This window comes from Bos indicus x Bos taurus, chromosome 15, assembly GCF_003369695.1.
Source record: "Bos indicus x Bos taurus breed Angus x Brahman F1 hybrid chromosome 15, Bos_hybrid_MaternalHap_v2.0, whole genome shotgun sequence".
NCBI classification, from domain to species: domain Eukaryota; kingdom Metazoa; phylum Chordata; class Mammalia; order Artiodactyla; family Bovidae; genus Bos; species Bos indicus x Bos taurus.
The window spans coordinates 22679032-22700073 of NC_040090.1; the positions used below are offsets into that span (position 1 = coordinate 22679032).

General features: G+C 41.7%; 1 protein-coding gene across 4 annotated transcripts in view; it reads left to right on the forward strand.

Moving 5' to 3' along the window:
• The window catches only part of MPPED2 (metallophosphoesterase domain containing 2), a 210870-nt gene that overhangs the window by 49477 nt on the left and 140351 nt on the right, over positions 1-21042 (forward strand). For 3 of the 4 annotated variants that reach the window (XM_027562769.1, XM_027562772.1, XM_027562771.1), the window contains exon 3: positions 8165-8346. The exons of the other annotated variant lie outside the window; for it this stretch is intronic. In XM_027562769.1, coding sequence (XP_027418570.1) covers positions 8165-8346 — 182 coding nt within the window. The remainder of the gene's footprint in view (positions 1-8164; positions 8347-21042) is intronic. 4 annotated transcript variants of the gene reach the window in all.

Here is a 21042-nt window from a genome sequence, read left to right on the forward strand (position 1 = left end):
AGGCTAAACTGGGAGAGTTTCATCAGCTCAGAGTTTTAGAAAATGGAGAACAGCCCATTTTTGAAGCAACTAGTTAAATCCCACATCGTTTAATTTTTGTTTAATTGTGATAACTGGGATTCTGGTTTCTTTGCTTTGTTTTACACTAGAAAGACCTGGGAGCTCCATCTATGGTCCTAAATTGCAATTTCACTTCTCTTTGTATGTGAAATCTGTCTAATTCTGATTCTGTTTGGAAGGATCTGGACTGCATTTACTTTTGCATTGTCTGGAAAGCAGAAAATACAGTTGCAAAGGGAAAGAGCATGTTTTAAGTGCTTACGAGACTGACTTGTTTCTAAGGTCTTGCACAGATTTCTGGTGGTGGAGAAACCAGGCAGGTAATCATTTGAGCATCATTTGGTCCTGCCTCTCTTTTCACACTTGAAGAACAGAGGTTACAAGAAGGGCAGTGACTTGCCCAGGATCACATAACTAATTGATGACCAATGTAGTGGGGGTGCAGGAAGGCCCTGGCCGCCACAGCCAGAGCTCTTTTTAATGAGGCTTGTCTGTCAGCTAAAGTGGCCCCTCTAATGCCACCTGTATTTGGAAACATTCACAATCAGTTTGCATGTGTGACTTGACCTCTCCGAGAATGAGAAGCTCTCTTTATTTTTGTTGTTGTTGTTCAGTCACCCGGTCGTGTCCAACTCTTTGCAACCCCATGGACTGCAGCATGTCAGGCCTCTCTCCATCACCATGTCCCGAAGTTTATCCAAGTTCATGTCCATTGCGTTGGTGATGCCATCCGGCCATCTCATGCTCTGATGCCCTCTTCTTCTTCTGCCCTCAGTCTTTCCCAGCATCAGGGACTTTATCTTAACCAGTACTCAAAAAAATTAAGTTCTATATTGCTTATTTTCCTAATGAACTCTAATGTGCATTTTCTTGAGGTTTGAAGAGACTCCATTCAGTTGGATAGCAGTTATAAAAATAGAGGCATCAGTGCACTAAGACTTTGGTATTTTTGACAGTAAACTCCAATAATTTTGAGCAGAGTCTCTAGATATTAATGATTACAAGAGTTTAGGTGGTTTGCTTTGATGTCATTTTATTATTTTTAACATCTTTTATTCTCCAAGTCCAAGCATATTTTTAGCTTCCAAAGTTAGGTAAAAAGAGAAGTGAATCGGAAGTTAGAAAACTTGAGTTGTAGTTCTTTATACTGGACAAATCTTAAAAATTTTCATACCTATGTATTTTTTTAAATGTTAGTTGAAAAGTACAATCACCATATCCACTTCATGCCTACATAGATGAAATTGTTTAGGGCAAAACCAAACAAAATTGTATAAAAAATGTAAGATGCTTAACAAAAGTTAAGTAATAGCATACAAAAAAGGCAAAACCATGAAGCCGATACTCAGAGAAGCGGAACACAGGATTAGATCATCTCTGAAGCCCTTCCAGTTGAAAAATTCTGTTACTGTACTAACTTAAGCCCAGTATTTATTTATTCATTGTTTTGCTAGAGGGTTTTGCATATCTTTATCAAACAGTCGATTGGAAAGGGGACTGAATTCTTATGTCTAGGGTGGATGGTGTAACATCACAAACCTAATTTTAACTCTCACGTCAGCTGAATTTTCAGGGTAAAAATGAAAGCTTTAATATCACATTTGAAAACTTGTTAAAGTCACTGGGATGCATAAGCACAGCATCATGGTTTTCAAGTGGAATGGGAAATGATAAATACATTGGAATCCTGTTAAAATGCTTTGTAAGAGTTTTAGTCTCGTTTGACAGTGAATTATAATCTAAATGTGTACATAAGGCTTTTACTTCTCATTTGGCCTAAAGAAGAAATTCATGTCATAACAAACCACATGATTACAGCTCTTCTGAAGATCTGTCAGGGCTTGCAACAGCGTATACATTTGCTATTGAAAAAATAACAGATATGACCAATAGAGCTTTCCAGAGTGGAAGCAATAATATTATATTAGTGTCTTATGGTAAAAAAAAAAAAATCAAAAAAACTCTAATGGGTCAGGACGGAGTGAATGAGAATGGTTTATTTGTTTGAGTAGGCAATGGGATATATAAACATTTGACAATCAAGCTTCAAGAACAAGATTTGAGGCTTGGCACAAAACCCGGAGACTTAATTGGAAAATTCAAGATAGCCCAGGCTTCCCCTAGGAAAATCCTCCAGGATGTCCAGCCTTAGTGGTTCTCCAGCACCTGTACTAGCATTTGTCTTGGATAAACAGCTCATGGGGCCATGAATCCATATGTGCTTGTGTTAGTCGCTCAGTTGTGTCCAACTTTTTGTGACTGCATGGACTGTAGCCCTCCAGGCTCCTCTGTCCATGGGATTCTCCAGGCAAGAATAGTGGGGTGGATAGCCATTCCCTTCTCCTGGGGATCTTTCCGACCCAGGGATCGAACCTGGGTCTCTTGCATTGAAGGTGGTGTCAGAGCCGTCAGGGAAGCCCCCCATGAATCCATGTGGCCCATGAGTTCTGACATGACGGATAGAGGCGTTCTGACCAATTGGATTGTATCCAGGAGATCACCAGGATGCGGAGGCACTGGACATCCTATCACAAAAGAAAAACTTGTGGACAGTGTGGCCAATCAAGTACGTTAGAGATGGTTTCAGGGGATTATAATACATGTCCTCAGATATTTGAAGAACTGTCCAGTGGAAAAGGGACTGAATTCTTCTTCTCTGCTGTTTGAATGCAGAACTAGGATTAAGAAAGAAGTGACAGGAAGGAAATGCATGGTTTTAATTTTTAAAAAGTATTTTTATTTTCATCTGCATTGGATCTTAGTTGCAGCATGCAGGATCTTTGTGTGGCATGTGGGCTCACGGCTTCTCTCTAGCGCAGCACTAGAGAGTGGGCTCAATGATTCCCACATGTGGGCTTTGTTAGTCCCGTGGCGTGTGGGACCTTAGCTGACCTGACCAGGGATAGAACGCTGGTGTGTCCCTTGTCTTGGAAGATGGATCTTAACCACTGGATCACCAGGGAAGTCCCAAGAAAGGAATGTTTTTATTGACTGGGGATTATGTGTCCGGTGCTGTGCTGGCCGTTGTGTGTGTAATCAGCTTTCATTGAACAAAGCTGTGTGCTAGCTTTATTATCTCCTTATAATGGAAGGAGACATGGAGGTCAGAAAAACTTAACTACTGCTACCAGTAGTAGTAAAAATATTACTACTGAGTTAAAACAAAACCTAACATGGATAGTCTGTTGTGTGTCAGGCACTGTTCTAAGTGCTTTGAGTGCATTATTCTTTGTCATCCTCATGGCAATCTTATGAGTTAGGAACTATTTTTATATTCATTTTATTGGTAAGGAAACCAAGACACAGGAATCAAGCACGTTGCTCGGTGTCACAGTGTTAATAAAAGTGAAGTGAGATTCATAGCCAGATGGTCTGGCTTTATGGCCACACATGACCCCCCCTCCCACCCCACCTTACATCATTCAGTATCTTTAATTTCAGAGCATCTGCTGCGTGTCAGATCCAGTACTTGACAATTTATTTCCTTATAGTGATAGAGTAGATTAGGCAGTGAAAAAGCCGGCTTAAAACTCAACATTCAAAAAACGAAGATCGTGGCATCTGATCCCATCACTTCAAGGCAAATAGATGGAGAAACAGTGGAAACAGTGACAGACTTTATTTCCTTGGGCTCCAAAATCACTGCATATGGTGACTTCAGCCATGAAGTTAAAAGACGCTTGCTCCTTGGAAGAAAAGCTATGACAAACCTAGACAGTGTATTAAAAAGCAGAGATATTACTCTGCCAGCAAAGGTCCATATAGTCAAAGCCTTGGTTTTCCAGTAGTCATGTATGGATGTGAGAACTGGACCATAAAGAAGGCTGAGTGCTGAAGAATGGATGCCTGGGAACTGTTGGTGTTGGAAAAGACTTTTGAGAGTCCCTTGGACTGCAAGGAGATCAAACTAGTCAATCCTAAAGGGAATCAACCCTGAATATTCATTGGAAAGACTGACGCTGAAGCTGAAGTTCCAATCCTTTGGCTACCTGATGCGAAGAGCCGACTCACTGGAAAAGACCCTAATTCTGGGAAAGATAGAAGGCAAGAGGAGAAGGGGACGACAGAGGATGAGATGGTTGGATGGCATCACTGACTCAATGGACATGAGTTTGAGCAAACTCTGGGAGATGGTGATGGATAGGGAAGTCTGGTGTGATGCTGTCCATGGAGTTGCAAAGAGTTGGACATGACCGAGTGACTACAGCAGAGATTAGGCAGTGTTATTCCCATTTTATAGATGATAAAATCGAGGTGAAAAGAATGGATTATCTTGCCCAAAATGAGTAACTCAGCCAAACTGTTACTCAGTCTTCAGGCTCCTGGCCAAGTCACTTTGGACCATGCTCAGCTTCCTTAGAGCTTCTGGATTGGAAACTTTCTAGCAAGTCGAGCAAGTAACCAGAATTGTCTGCCCTGGTGGAGAGGAGGGAGTGCAGGGGCGGGGCTTGCCTTCTCTGGAAAACTTGGAGAGAAAATTTATGTCAGCTAGCCAGGAAAGGGATAGAGGAGGTTCAAGCTTCATATAAAGCACTGAACCCGATGCCCCCTAAGGTTTTGTCCAGCTCTGGGATTTTATGATGCAGTGTTTTCTTCTCATCTTCCCATGTCATCTTGTTTTCCCCTGGGTGTACTCAGATGTACGTGCAAATCTCACTCTGCTATTTGAATCTGGCTCTGGGGGTTAGATTGCCTTGGTAAGAGACTCACTTGCTAGGATATTTGACATGATGCCTTAGGGGAAATGTTAGGTCATGTGAGAAGTCAGCAGCATAAACAGTAAGCAGTAAGGTTGTTAACTAAGAGGGAACAGGCAGCGGGAGGGTCTTCCCACAACGTGAACAGGTGGATCTTCTGATAGCTGTCAGGGTCTCCCTTAAACACGCTTTTACAGGAAAACGTTTGGCTGTCTTGCCTTTTCAAAGTGTTTACCACATGCTCAATTTGGAAATGGTCGTTTCCCTAGGGTTGTCTCAACTTTAATTACATCTGCTGCAACTTGCCTGTTCTACTGGGCGTCTTATTTTCAACTCTGAATGTCTTTGGGTGGAGATGCCTTCTTTCCTATGACCCCTAGGTGATACTTGTCCTGTTACCCTGCAGCGTGGCTCTGACAGGCTATGCTGTCTTATTTTCTTGTCCTTTGATGGATAGCAAAGGACATCATTGCCTCTGGGTCAGGGGATGTATGTAAATTATGTTTTTGCACGTTTATAACCCACCCCCACCCCTGGCTTTGGACTTCCACAGCCCTCTTCCTTGAATCAGTCCTCTGTATCTTTCCCAGTGTCTACTAATTGTTTTCCTTGGATGACATCAGGTTGGTGGTGGTGATGGATACACCTTCTCAGTCGTCCTGTGTCCCTCTGACTCATCATTTTATTTCAGCTCAAAGCTGAGAGGACTCATTTCTCTCTCTTCTTCCTCTCTCTTCTATTTTTTTATTTCTTGGCCTTTATTTCACCGTTAATTCTGTTGGACCTTTGTTTCTCTGGAGGAGGAGAGAAGGTGGGGAAGACTTGAAACCACTCAGAAACTGACTGATGTTTTAATAGTCATAGAAAATGATTGTCCAGCACAGAGCTAAGAAACACATGTACTGAGTGGTGATTCACTTCTCTAAACTGAGTAGGTTCATAGCACAGGGGCCTGTTCACAGGGAAGGATTTATATCTGTGCTCCTTTCTGTTTTATAAATTGAAAATGATGACTCTGATGTCCCTCTGATAAACTCGTGTAGACTCTTAAAGCTGGGGTCTCCAACCTCTGGAATGAAATGCCTGATGATCTGAGGTGGAGCTGATGAAATAATAATAGAAATACAGTGGACACTAAATTAATGTGCTTGAATTATCCGCACAACATCCCTACTCCCTGTCTGCCAATCGATGGAAAAATTGTCTTCCACTCACCTTGTCCCTGGTGCCAAAGAGGTTGGGGACCGCTTCTTAAAGGATTTTGATGTACTGGTTGTGCCCACAGCTTAACTGAGTTACAGAAAGGAAGAAATGGGGCTGTGTCTGTACTTGACCCTTAGGATGAGAACATAACTGGAAAATAAAGATATATAAATAATGAATTTATGTATACATTTAAAGTCCAGTGGTTGATGAATTTTCTTTCAGACATTGGTGGTTTCAGCATAGATGTGCACAGCCCCTTTCTAGCAAGCATCTTAACTTTGTCTGTAGGAATAGAATATTAAGTGTCACTTCCAGAGGGTGACACAGTCTGCTATGGCAGGAAACAGTCCTTTATTGTCCGGGAAAACTACTTTTAGAAAACAGGTAATGTCAACTGATACAATTTAGAACCACTGAGACAGTATAATAGAGTCTCAGTAATGCAAAGAAAAACATTTTAATATATAATAAAAAAATCAACATTGGATCCTATCAGAAGGGTTTCTAGGTTGCTCATGAGATCTCAGTGGATTAGTGAATTTCTTCATGATGACAGCATTGTTAATTTCTAACCTTTAGAGGAAAAATCCGGTGTATGTGTGTATATATATATATATATATGTATATAAATTTTTTTTTGCAGAAGTTAAACTTTCTTTTTGGGTTTTCAGTGAGCCCCACTGTATTCACCAGTTCACAGTCCATGCATCCTTTTTGTCTTCTTCCAGTTCTCCTTTCTTCTTCCTTGCTTCTTCTCTGACAAAGGTAAAATAAAATTAAAAGACTAACCATTAAGGAAATGCGGGACTCTGCAGGTTGTATACTGACTGCCTTTGTTTCCCTCACAAACATTGCCATTGTGAAAACATCGTTTCTTTTTACAAAAGTGGGGAAAAGAACAAAAAATTAAACAAAGCCTTGGAGGCAACTGGTGCAGAGAATCTTGTGTTGAGCTTTCCCTGTGTTCTCTGCTGCATGTTAATAACCCGGGGTGGGGTGGGGATATGAAATATTGTTCCTTATTTAACATTTTACGCTCTCATCTCCACATTGCATATTTGCTTCTCTTGTGACCTTCTCTTTGCTTTGATAGCTGCTGCTTTTCACCCATAATCCAAAGTAAGTGTACATTCCTACAGAGAAATTACAGGAAGCTGTCAGTGTAGAGTTAATATAGTTAAAGCATCCTTAACTCTGCTATAAACCCTTTAAATAATTAAAACGTATGCTTGAAGAGTCAGATTTGCATTGCTTTACCAAGTTTATTTAGCACACTTTGTTACACTCAATTAAATGAGAATGTTCTGTTTCATTTTCTTTGCTTCAGGTGGATCATTTTGCCTTTTGATTCTTATGCCCGAGTGTAATTTCACAGTGCTTAGGTCTCTAAAACTGTACATATATTAATGCATATGTAGATCTGTACACACCCATTAAAAGGCTTACTTTGTTTGTACTGAACAGATGCTTTGCCCAAGGCATGTGAGCATTCCAGGTAACCTAAGGTGTAACTGGGGCTTCAGGAGGTGGTAGAGAAGCAGCTGGACAAAGTTCTTGGAACATCCAGTGTTTTATTTAAAAGTCCGTTTACTTTGGCGTCACCTTCCCTCCCCACAATTTGATTTGTGAATCTCTGCTTGAAAACGTGATAGAGGTATTGAATGGTTCTAGAAAGGAAATTGGCTAGAAGTACTTACCATCTACTACGTCTCTTAACATTTCAGTTAGCAAAGCATGTGTAGAATGTTCTCCATAAATTAGTTCTTTGCTAAAGTTATGCATGTTTAAGGAGGAATAAATTAGTTATCCATTTCCTAATGAGTAGTGGGATCAGTTGGAGCATGAAGAGAGAGAAAATAGTATCATTTTGCTTCCCCAGTTGGGGTTCAATATCCCTAAACTTCACCATTAATCACTCTCTCAGTTGCCTGGGTTACTTCTGACTCTACGTGTAAGATAGTCTGGCCTTTTAATTTTCCTACCAGGTAAGTAAGACTTTTTGAATTTGCCCAGTGGGTTTGTAGATGGGTGATGCTGTCTCTTTTGCACCCCCAAAGGGTTCCTTGTTATAATTGGCCCTTCTGTCTTTGCATTGGTTTGTCTGGGTGCGTTCACGGATAACAGTCAATATGTATGTGCGATGACAATTACGAGGGTTCGAATATATTTAACTGTTATGGGATCTGTTATGTCTACTTCAGGGTCGACCCCATCCCATATGACACTCCAAAACCAGCGGGCCACACGCGCTTTGTCTGCATCTCAGACACACACTCCAGAACAGATGGTATCCAGATGCCTTATGGGGACATCCTTCTCCACACAGGCGATTTCACCGAGCTGGGACTGCCCTCAGAGGTTAAGAAGTTTAATGACTGGTTAGGTAAGGAATGATTGCGTTCCGGCGCCCCCAATTAACCTTTCCCGCCCGAGTGTCACTCACTGTGCCCTAATTGAATTAGAGCACTTGGAAGCCAGCTCAGCCATTTCTTGTATGATATGCGGTGGTGTCTAGCTTTAATCCAGTTGTGTTAATTAAAGATGAATTTTTAGATATTTAATTTTACTGTGCATCCTTTCAGCGCCTGGCCTCGGCAGCTCTGGGGCAAAGGGATGGAAAGCTTTGAAATCGATCTCATCTCACTCATTCTGCTTTAACGAGGGCACTCGTTGGCACACATGAGACCTAGAATCGTATTTTTAATTCATGGCTCTGCAATCTTTCCCAGATAGTAAGAGAACATTTCTAAAGAATGAGGAGGATGTCAGAGCCCTTATTTAAAAGGAAGGTCTTAGCACAGGGATGCTTGGGGGGCAGCTTTCCCAAGTGAACCAGAAGGGTGTCCTAAGACCCCTGAAAAAGATAAGATATCCTACTGAAAAGCTCCAAAACTCTGGACTGTGAAATCACCCTACACACTACTGTGAAAAAGGTAATGGCAACTTTATGGTTACTGTAGGGGCACCCAACGGGTCTGGGTTACTGGAAAAATGCTGACTCCTGGGTTAGGCAGTTGCCAAATATTAGCACTACAAGGGAATCATGGGGTTATTCACAGCAAGATTAGATGACAAATCTTTGTAAGAATCCTCTTAGGTGAGGGAAAGACGTGCCAGGGTTCTGAGATTTTAGAATCTCTAAAGATACTAAGGAATTACAGTGAGATTTTAGAATCTCTAAAGACACTGAAGAATTACAGAAAAGGCAGAAATCACTCCACAAGAATAATGCCATGAATAATGTGTCAGCCAACCAAAATTACTGAGGAGATTTAGGCAGAAACTTGAAAATTGATTTTCCATTGAACTAAAGCAGGGCTTGAGAAATTTTTAAGTAACTGATTAAATGATAAGGTGTATGTGTTGATGGAAAACAGTATTCATTAAAAACGGTTAAAATATTTAGAAAATAAACAATAAACGAATAACAACTATTTTGAGTTTTCTTGTGATTTGCACTTTATCCGTCTTTTATAGAGCTGACATCAGAATACATATTTGCTCTTCTGTTATTGTTTATTTTCATTTGATAGTATTGCTATTACATGATTTTGCATAATTTTCATATTTATCCTTTTTGATAGCAATGTGACATTTGTATTGTTCTGTATTTTTACTTAATAGGACAGCCCTCTAAAAATGAACTTTGAAATTGATAACAATTTTTCCTCTGAAGCTAGCACTGAAATGTGCATTTTCATTTGTATATGTCTTTTTGTTTCCATTGATTTACTTCTTAGGGCAAACTACAGTGTGAGTGAAATTACTGCATCAAAGGATATGGAATTATTTACGGTTCTTATTGAATATTGACATATTGCTTCCCAAGGGGATTGTAGCTGTGTCCCGAATACACCAATTTTACCACGATCTTGGATATTGGAGCTTTATATTTTGTACTGTTTCAGTAGGTACTCAGTCATCTCACTTAAAATAGCAAGATATCTTAAACATCATTCAGCATGATCCCATTTTCACAAGTGACTCTGATGTGGAGAAGTAAAGTGACTCGAGGCAGACTATCCTGTGGTACAGCTGGGCCTGTAATCCCATTCTTTTCACTCCTCTTTCGCATCTGTCGAGTTTGCTTTGCAGTACTATTACCTCTTTCTTTTAGCAACTTGTGTTTATGAACTAGTCACAGGCAGAATTATTTGGGGTTGAATTTGACAGTTTCAAGCTGTTCTGTGACAACTGAATCAACACAGAAGTGATCTTGCTGCATTGACAATGTTGATTTGTAAGGAAAGAGTAAGCCTGTGGGAAGAAATACAAGACAGGATGGATCCTGGTTATAATCTTGTTTAGCCACTGACCTTGGGCAACTGAGTTAACCTCGCTTTTCCCCTTGGTTTCCCTCTGCAGAACGAAGGATTAATACTACCTGTCTTTCTGGTTTGTTGTGCAGATTAATCAGTAAATGATTGCAGCTTGGAAGTTTTTGTGGGCCATTAATAATTGAATGGGGAATGTGGTGAATGAACCATCAACAGATATTTAAAGGGTAAAAATAAGAAGAGGTCAGAGGAATTATTTAGTGGAATGGAAGTAAACACGGGGAGATTTTATAAAGGAATGTACTTCTTAGATGGGAAAGTGCCACAACCGAGGAAATAAAATAGTAAAGAAGTAAAATGCTGAGGTCCAATTGCAAGATCAGTTCCTTCTCACCCATTTCCCTTCTGATGGCCTGACATGAGAGGAAGGGGTCTCAGAAGGGGATGCAGAATGTGAGGCTGAAGGAATACACCCACCGAAGTATAAGGGAAGAGAAGTTGGGAATCCCATAGGGGCAGCCCAGAATAGTTCAGTTACCCTGGCAAACTCAGGGTGCTCCAAAGGTGAGAGTTAGTATATGATTACATGCTACCATTTGGCTCAGTTGGAAACCTCTTACCTGAAAAGAGTGTTTCCATCAACAGCTGCCAGGTGGCCTAACAGAGTGGAGTCAGGGGTCAGATCAGTCTAGGGCTTTAGCTATAATAGGTCATCCAACCCTCACCGGCATGAGTCCATACAGACTTGGCCGTCACTTTGAGTCCAGGGAACCTCTCGCTGATTTCCATCTTTCTACTTGGGTTTAGACTACCCTGATTCTTGGCAGCAACTGACCATCCTCTAGACTCCTTTAGTTTCCCAAAAGGCTATTTCTGCTTCAGACCAGGCACACCTTCTATTTGTCCCAACCTTCGAAAGTTGCTAATGTTATCCCCATTTTACGATGAAGAATCTGGAGTTCTGTTGGGCTAACTTGCCCAGGATCCTTTAGCAGAAAAGAAACTCAGAGAGTCTAAGACATGCATCCAAGTTCAACCAGTGAGTAAACCTGGTGTCTGAGCCCTTTTCTTTCCATCCTGTGATTACGAGTGGGCTTATGGCACCTAGGAAGCTTGCAGACTTGAGCTTGAACTAAAATGTTCCAGCATCTTCACGGAGACTTGAGTTATGCTGTTATTTGAAAAATGTATTTAAGCTCAGCCCATCTGGAATCTCACCCTGACCTACCAGTTGCAGGGGCTGAGAATCCCATCACGAGTTCTCTATTGGTTCAGAGATGATGGGTCCCTGGTTAATATGTATGTACGCCACCTGGCAGGAGGAACACACAAAGTTATTAATACAAAGTAATTTATGAGATAAGCAGGCACAGCACAGGGTCATAAGACGATAGGACCCAAACTAGGTACAGCCAAAGGTTGGGAAGGTAGTGTAGCCTGTAATGAGAAGAGCCTGTGTTGAATTCCCTGCCTTTGTTGCTTAAATTCCTGAGCCTTGATTTTCTCATTTGTAAAACGGGCGTGATAATAATACACCCCATGGTTGCTATGAGAATATATTCTGTGATAAAGCTTGTGCCATTCTTAACACGGCTTCTGTGATGGCTCAGCAGTAAAGAATCTGCCTGCGATGCAGGAGACAGTGTGTTCGATCCCTGGGTCGGGAAGATCCCCTGGAGAAGGAAATGGTAACCCACTTCAGTATTTTTGCCTGGAAAATCCCATGGACTGAAGAGCCTGGCGGGCTACAGTCCGTGAGGTAGCAAAAGAGTTGGACGTGACTTAGTGACTAAAACAACAAATAGCAACCTTCTTAACACAGCCCCTGGCCTGTAGACAGCTTTCAACAGATAGTGTAGAGGGAGACAGCAGAGTCAGAGGCATAGAATCCATAAGGCAGAAACTAGAAAGGACTGAATCCACCTGCCAGTTTAGGAGACACAGGTCACACAGGTTTGATCCCTGGGTTGGGAAGATCCAGAAAAGGAAATGGCAACCCACTCCTGTAGTCTTGCCTGGGAAATCCCAGGGACAGAAGAGCCTGGCGGGCTACAGTCCAAAGGGTTGCAAAGGGTCAGACACGAATGAGCAACTTAAGCATGCAGAAAGGACTGGCACCTTACTTTTTTTTTTTTTAAACTAGAAACTGAATTTATTAACTTGCATAATGTTCCATAGGTTTAAGAGGAATTTAGAGTGAAGAGGGAGCCTGAAGAAGCATACGAATAAAGGCTGAGGACAGGCCCCCCTCTAAACAGTGACACTAGTGGGACGAAACGTTGAAACCGTAAGAGGACTTGGAGGTCCCTCCTCCTCATTTGATGGAAGAGGAAACTGAGGTCAGATTATATGAACTACTCCAGGTCACTCAGATAATTAATGGTCTCATTGAAACTGGGACTTGGACCGGGAGAGGGTTGAACTAGTGATACATTGTCTGTGGGTGGTGGGGACTAGACACTGTACCTTTTTCCCCACCCCCATTAACATGTATCATTTTATGCAGTCCTCAAAATAACTTGTGAGGTAGCTTCTATAACTTCAGTTCAGTGCAGTTCAGTCACTCGCTCAGTCGTGTCCGACTCTTTGTGACCCCATGAATCACAGCACGCCAGGCCTCCCTGTCCATCACCAACTCCCAGAGTTCACTCAGACTCACGTCCATCGAGTCAGTGATGCCATCCAGCCATCTCATCCTCTGTCGTCCCCTTCTCCTCCTGCCCCCAATCCCTCCCAGCATCAGAGTCTTTTCCAATGAGTCAACTCTTCTCATGAGGTGGCCAAAGTACTGGAGTTTCAGCTTTAGCATCATTCCTTCCAAAGAAATCCCAGGGCTGATCTCCTTCAGAATGGACTGGTTGGATCTCCTTGCAGTCCAAGGGACTCTCAAGAGTCTTCTCCAACACCACCGTTCAAAGGCCTCAATTCTTCGGTGCTCAGCCTTCTTCACAGTCCAACTCTCACATCCATACATGACCACAGGAAAAACCATAGCCTTGACTAGATGAACCTTTGTTGGCAAAGTAATGTCTCTGCTTTTGAATATGCTGTCTAGGTTGGTCATAACTTTCCTTCCAAGGAGTAAGCATCTTTTAATTTCATGGCTGCAGTCACCATCTGCAGTGATTTTGGAGCCCCAAAAAATAAAGTCTGACACTGTTTCCACTGTTTCCCCATCTATTTCTATGACTTATGCAGAAGATATTATTAGCTTGCTTATTACCTGGGAGGAAAACTGAGCCTTGATGAAGTTAACTTACCTAAGATCACACAACTAGGAGGTGACCTGAGAATTTGATTTTCAGTCTATCAGACTCCACTTCCCACATGTGTTCTGTCTTTCTCTATTCCCAACCTTGAGCTTGGGATCCCTGCTGGGAGGGACCATATTCTGGATAAAATTGTTTTTTTTTTAAATTAACTTCCTGTCTAAGCATAGGGCTTCCCAGGTGGCTCAGTGATAAAGAATCCACCTGCCAGAGCAGGAGCCACAGGAGACGCTGGCTCCATCCCTGGGTTCGGAAGATCCTCTGAAGGAGGAAATAGCAACCCCCTCTAGTATTCTTGCCTGGGAAATCCCATAGACAGAAGAGCCTGGCAGGCTACAGTCCAGGGGGTCTGTAAATATACACGCTCATGCATATGTAGACCCAGACCCCCAGATGGCTCTACGGCATTGCTCATGTATCAGAGTTGTGGGGACAAGGTGCAGATAGGTCTTTCCTAAAGAAAGAATTTTTATAGCCCCATTCATGTGATAGCTCAGATATGCTCCAGGGATGTTATGAATGAATAGGCATTGGTGAGCTGAACTGGGGTCCTAGCCACTCAACCGTGATGGCATTTTCTTTTTTATCTTGGCAAAAATGCATCTCATTTACAGACAGGGTTTAAAAATAAACTTGCCAACTATAGATTAACTGCCAGTTAAAATGTTATTGTTTTTATTGCTAGTAAATTCGGAACCACTGAAATGCCTAAAGACACCTTTTGTGAGGCAGTGGGTTGTGTATGGTCGTCCTTCGCTCTGCCCCTATGGTGTTCTGACCTGTGCCACTTTGATGCTCTTTACAGATCACTCGATTTCATTCCTCGTGTCCTCTCATCTTTGGAATATTTGTGACAGCCTTCTTCTTGAATATGCGTCTTTGCCCTTGGAGGCTACACAAATGGAGATCTCATCATTTGATTGCACACCCACCTTCCAGCTGCACCCACACTGACTTTCTTCCCACTCCCCAAATGCACATGTCCTTCCACATGGCTTTCCCGTTGCAAGTCCTGTTTCCATTTCCTGGAATGACCAGGAGATCTCCTTCCTCCTTTATGATGGGTTCTCTTTCCCTTAACACTAGGTCAGGCCTCTGTGCAGCCCTTCCCATGGCTGTTATGTCATTGTTTCCTTGTCTGTCCCCAGCAAGACAACAGAGCATGCCCAATGAGTGCTCCTTCTGCACCAGTTCTGAGTAGAGCCTGGAATAGTCAATGCACACAGCCGATTCACACTGAGTGATTTTTGAATGAACATAAAGGACAGGGCTTTTGTGTGTGTGTTTTTGCACTTTGGGCTGAAACTTTAAAATTATATTGTACCGTATATAAAATGCCATGCCCTTCCTTTTCCTTTTTGTCCTCAAGATATATGTTCAGTTGGCTGCTGTTAGTGATTCAACGAGACTTTGAGCAGAAATATTTAAAAGGGGTTTATGGTAGTTGTTCTGTTTCCTCAATTAAAATTAGAAAGACAGGGTTCTTGGGTGGTCTGTTCTTTTAGCTAAAAGTTTATATACAACAATCTGCTGCTGCTGTTGCTTCAGTCGTGTCCGACTCTGTGCGACCCCGTAGACGGCAGCCCACCAGGCTCCCCCGTCCCTGGGATTCTCCAGGCAAGAACACTGGAGCGGGGTGCCATTTCCTTCTCCAATGCACGAAAGTGAAAACTGAAAGTGAAGTCACTCAGTCGTGTCTGACTCTTAGCGACCCCATGGACTGTAGCTGGCCAGGCTCCCCCATCCCTGGGATTCTCCAGGCAAGAACACTGGAGTGGGCTGCCATTTCCTTCTCCAGTGCATGAAAGTGAAAAGTGAAAGTGAAGTCATTCAGTCGTGTCCGACCCTTAGCGACCCCATGGACTGCAGCCCACCAGACTCCTCTGCCCATGGGATTTTCCAGGCAAGAATACTGGAGTGGGGTGCCATTGCCTTCTCCAATACAACAATCTAGTCACTCCGAATCCCTTTTAACACAGCATTAGTACCATAAACTTATAATTTTTAATTTTATCCTGCCTCAGTTGTTGTTTAATAGTTCAGAGGTTCCATTTCTCCAAGCCTAAAAGAAAAAATGAAGATGCTCCTGAGACTCTCAAGAAGAAGGTTCTTTGTATTTGTAGGAGCACTGTATCAGGTACGATTATAACCGAATGTGACTGTGGCAAACATCCCAGATCGTAGACACTAAAATTGATTTTGCCCCTTTCAGAATAGTCGTACTGAGAGTGTGTCCCTCTTCCAGTGATCCTGCTATTGGCCCGAAGTTTTGGAGCTGGTCTTTGGGAAAAGCTTTCACAGCCTGGGCTATTTATTATATTTTTATAATACATGTAGTACATGTTCATTCCTGATAACTTAGAAAATAGAGATAAGTGAAACAAGATAACAAAATTACCCATAGCCAGAGATAACCACTGTTAACATTTTTATAGAATGTTCTCTATTGAATAGAATAGGGTAATTCTATATAGAATGTTTTCTATTGATACATACGAGCACATACACATGTGAGCACTTTTTACCAAATTAGAGATCTTAGAGTAAGACTGTTGTAAGCTGTTTTTCATCTTAACAATATTTCATGCACAACTTTCCACATCAATAAATATGGCTAAAATACTTTTTCCCAAAAAAGAATACTTTCAGTATAAATAAGATACACAAACATTACAGAAATTAAAGTTTTTGACATGTGCGAAGTAGAAAATACACATTTCTCCATGTAATCCTGTCTCTGGAGTAATCACTATTTGATGTGTAGCATTTGAGACGTTTTTCTTTTCTATTTTGAATATCCTCAATAGCAGCAAGTCTTTATTTAAGAAATATTCTGGTTCTTTTTCCTTTGCGCAGTTTGTTGATCTTATTTTAACCATCCTCATCCATGTTCTCTGCTGCTATAATAGTCCGTCTCTACATACCCAGTAACCATTTCTCAGCAGCCCGTTTCTGAAGGTACACAGCTCATGGTGCTGAGACCCTGGCCCTTGCTCTGTAGTTAGCGGCTACACCACTAATTTCTTAAAGTCGGTTTCTAGGGTTCTGGGTCCTGGTAGAACTATTTTCATTTAGTTTCTTATTTATCTTGTGATAATGGCTGAAAACTGTTCTTCTTGTTCCTTTAGACTTTCATAAAAGGATGGTGGTTATTGGAGAGTTCTCCCCTCCCCCTGCCAAACTCCCTCTAAGGGCCCTGTTTAATTTCATGTTGTCTTAACCAAGAAGGGCAACAGAGCAAATCCAGAAGGACATGGGTTTAGGGGAAGAGGTTAGGGACAGGATGGAAAGCCAGGCTTCACAAGAAGGAGTACCAGGTGAGAATAGTGTTGGTACCACCAAGGACGAGCAGGAACCTTGGAGGGAAGGGAGCCAATGGGAAAGAAGAAGAGGAGCATGGCAGGGTCATTTCCCCTTGCCACCATCTCTGTTTAAGGAATATTTTGAAAAGTTAATAGAGCTATGCATATTGTCCTGTAACTTAAAAAAAGAATTACAGCACAGTATTTACAGCTGTATGGGTGCTGTTACTGCTGTTACTCGCTGAGTTTGACTCTTTTGTGACCCTGTGGACAGTAGCCCACTAGGCTCCTCTGTTCATGACATTCTTCAAGCAAGAATACTGGAGTAAGTTGCCATTTCCTCTTCCAGGGGATCTTCCCAACCCAGAGACTGAATTCGAGTCTTCTGCATTCCAGGCTGATTCTTTACTGCTGAGCCACCAGGAAAGCCCAACTGTATGGGTGCACTCTGGCTCATTTATCCAGATCTTTACTGCTGGGCTTTTGAGCAAACTCTGAGACATAGTGAAGGACAGAGTGCTACAGTCCATGAGGTTGCAAACAGTCGGACAGGACTTAGCAACTAAAGAACAACAAAAAATTAGTACTGGCCACCTACAGTGTTTTCATTTTTTATTTTTATCTGCACTGGTGTGATAGACATCTTTCTTGCTCTCTCTTTGCAAACATCCTTAGTTTAGAAGATAGCGTCCTATGAGTAGAATTGTTGCTTCAAATGATGTGTTTTTTAAAAGGGTTTTTAGTACATACTGTCAAATTTCCCTCTGTAAGGATTGTAATTTCTTTCTCATGCTTTCAGTCGTATTGGAGAGTTTGTGTCACATATTTCTGAATATCCTCAGTGGGGGAAAATTCTAACCCTTTACGGGCTTTTTAAAAATGACTATCAACTCTTTTTTTAATTGTGAAAGCTTACATACTCATTGTGAGAAGATACAAATAACTGTACAGAAAAAAATCAAGGTAACTACTATTAACAGCTGGTGTGCATCCTGTCGTGTGGTGTATAAATGCACGTGTGTGTACTGACGTGTGAAAAGATAGTATGCTGTCAGGCTAAGAGCGTGAGTGCCAGATCTAGTCTGCCTGTGTTTAAATCTGCCTGGTTTTAATGTTGTTAATTTTGTGATCTTCAATTTATTCATCTGTAAAAGGAGATTTATGAATGCTTAGTGTATCTAACTTAAAAGGGCTGCTGCTGCTGCTAAGTCGCTTCAGTCGTGTCCGACTCTGTGTGACCCCATAGACAGCAGCCCGCCAGGCTCCCCCGTCCCTGGGATTCTCCAGGCAAGAACACTGGAGTGGGTTGCCATTTCCTTCTCCAGTGCATGAAAGTGAAAAGTGAAAGTGAAGTCACTCAGTTGTGTCCGACTCTTCACGACCCCATGGACTGCAGCCTACCAGGCTCCTCCGACCATGGGATTTTCCAGGCAGGAGTACTGGAGTGGGTTGCCATTGCCTTCTCCATAAAACGACTGCAGAGAGATAAATAGGGTACCTGATAACAGGTGCCCAATGTGTACAGGTAGTGAATGGTCAGTAAATATTACCTACTACCCAAGCTGCCACGACTCCACCTTTCTGTCCTGTTGGTGAATTTCTTTTATTCCTCAGGATGCCAAAACTTCAGGGAGAGTAGCCTTACATTCTCTTCTGCCACAGGGACCTCTGGCAGGTGGCCCATTCTGCCGGTGGAGTATAGAAAAGGATGAGCAACATGGCCTGTCTGGTCCCCCAGGAACCTGGCCCTCTCTCCTTTCCAAGCACCCCACACCCAGCACACATGATCTCCTTGGACTCTAGTTAACTTTTGAACCACAACCTGAGGGGGCCAGGCCTCCCCGTTCCCTGTCCCTCTCTTCAGTCTCCTGTCATCTCCCCCTTGTCTGCCTCCTTGAATCTGATCCACTGTCTCCCCCTACCCCATCCCCCAGTATCATCATCTCTTTTTCTGAAAATCATTTCTGCCCACTAGCTCCTGTCTTAGGAACTCCAGCACACTAAGCTTTAACCAGGTTATTGATGGCAGGTTTTAATTTATTTTTTAAACTCTTACATATAATGCTTTCCAGGCATGGTTTGCACATTTTAAGCCTTCTGGTTTTTTTTTTTTTTTCAACAGTACAAAATTATTAGGAACTGGAGTTTGTGAAGTGGACAAGTTCAAATGTGCCATTTTGAATAAAAAGCAATGATATGACATAATGGCAATGAAATAAATAAGTCTTGGGTTTTAACAAACAGCATGGTGACTATAGTTCATGATATATATGTTATAGTGTAAGTGTAGTAGTATATATTATAGTCATATCCTAGTATCATATTACATATTTGAGAGTTGCTATAAGAGTAGTTCTTAAAAATTCTCATCACATGGAAAAAATATATAATTATGTATAGTTAAGATATTAACTCCAATACTTTGGCCACCTCATGTGAAGAGTTGACTCATTGGAAAAGACTCTGATGCTAGAAGGGATTGGGGGCAGGGGCAGAAGGGGACGACAGAGAATGAGATGGCTGGATTGCATCACCAACTCGATGGACGTGAGTTTGGGTAAACTCTGGGAGTTGGTGATGGACAGGGAGGCCTGGCGTGCTGCGATTCATGGGGTTGCAAAGAGTCGGACACGACTGAGTGACTGAACTGAACTGACTGAAGATATTAACTAGACTTACTGAGGTGGTCATTTTGCAATGTATACAAATATTGAATATGTTATGTTGTACACCTGAAACTGATATATATCAATTACACCTTGATAAAAAATAAGAACAAAACAATGACGTGACATAATGGCAATTGCTTTCTAGTAAAGTGCCTAGGAGTTTCCATAAGAAAATTTCAGGAATAACTTGAGCAGGGGAGCCTCATTGAAATGTTTATAGTGATATAACTTTATGACCACTTAATAGTCTTCTCTAATAATGAGGTCAAGGTAAGAGGCTTTAAGAGAGGGCAAACAAGATGACTTTTCCCGTGATTTATAGGGGAGAGTGTGTGAGAGCCTAGAATTCCATGACTCTTACTGTTTAGAGTTAATATCAAAGAAGGTTCTTAATCTTTAGTTTATTCACAAAAACAGTATCTCACATGCAGATACTCTTCAACTTTTGATTCATAGTTTGGTTTTCCCACTTATCATGTAGGGTTATAGTGTATTTGAGAGTTTCTCTTTCTATTTAAATTTGTTCATAGCTTCTCTTTCTAAGTAATTTATCTAAGTTTTTTCCCTTAGTATGAGATTCTAGAATAAAAGTGTCTGCACGTTATCTGTGTAGTCTATCTGGTGGATATAGACATCCTGTTTTCCTGTCTGTAATAGTATAGAATGAGTATCTACTTAATCCAAATAACAGTTGATTCATGCTTACTATTTACTTCTCCTGCTTTCTATGGAAGAATCTTTTATCCTAAAGTTAATTACTTCATGATTTTAACTCATATGTAAATATGTAAATACATTTTCCCAATAAAGACAAAATTGACATTCAAGTATAGTTCAGTTTGATATAGAATTAAATAAAGTACTTTAAAAAGAAACCCCAAACAGTTGCATATGTTCAAATAAGTAAGATTGGGTTTTGTTACATTAGAAAGGATTGTCAGTGACCTCAAGACACAAAGACTGGGTCGTTTGTGATCCGTGTGAACCTAATCCTCCCTGTTATGGCCAGCTATTTTCTTAAATTACATTAATTATACTGCCTCTAATTTATATGACACCTTTCCTCCAGAGGACTCAGAGTACTTTTGAGTGTATTAGATCATTAATGCTTATAATGGTCCAGGGAAGTTGGTATGGGCAGACAGTATTTTCCCTGTCTTGCTGATGGATGGATGGAGATCCAGAAAGTAGAAGGACAGACTGGGGTCATACCATGAGCCAATCCAGGAGCTGAGACAAGAACTAAAGTCCCTGGACGTTGTGCCCACTCTTTCAACCTTCAATTCTAAAGCTTTTTGCTTCCTCCTCTGCTGAAATGTCCCCATCGCCTCAAGAGAAATATACATGGCCAAGACGTATATAATCATTACTTTAACAGCCAGGTAGACACTTTACTCTGAGAAGGCGATGGCACCCCACTCTAGTACTCTTGCCTGGAAAATCCCATGGACGGAGGAGCCTGGTAGGCCGCAGTCCATGGGGTCGCGAAGAGTCAGACATGACTGAGTGACTTCACTTTCACTTTTCACTTTCATGCATTGGAGAAGGAAATGGCAACCCAC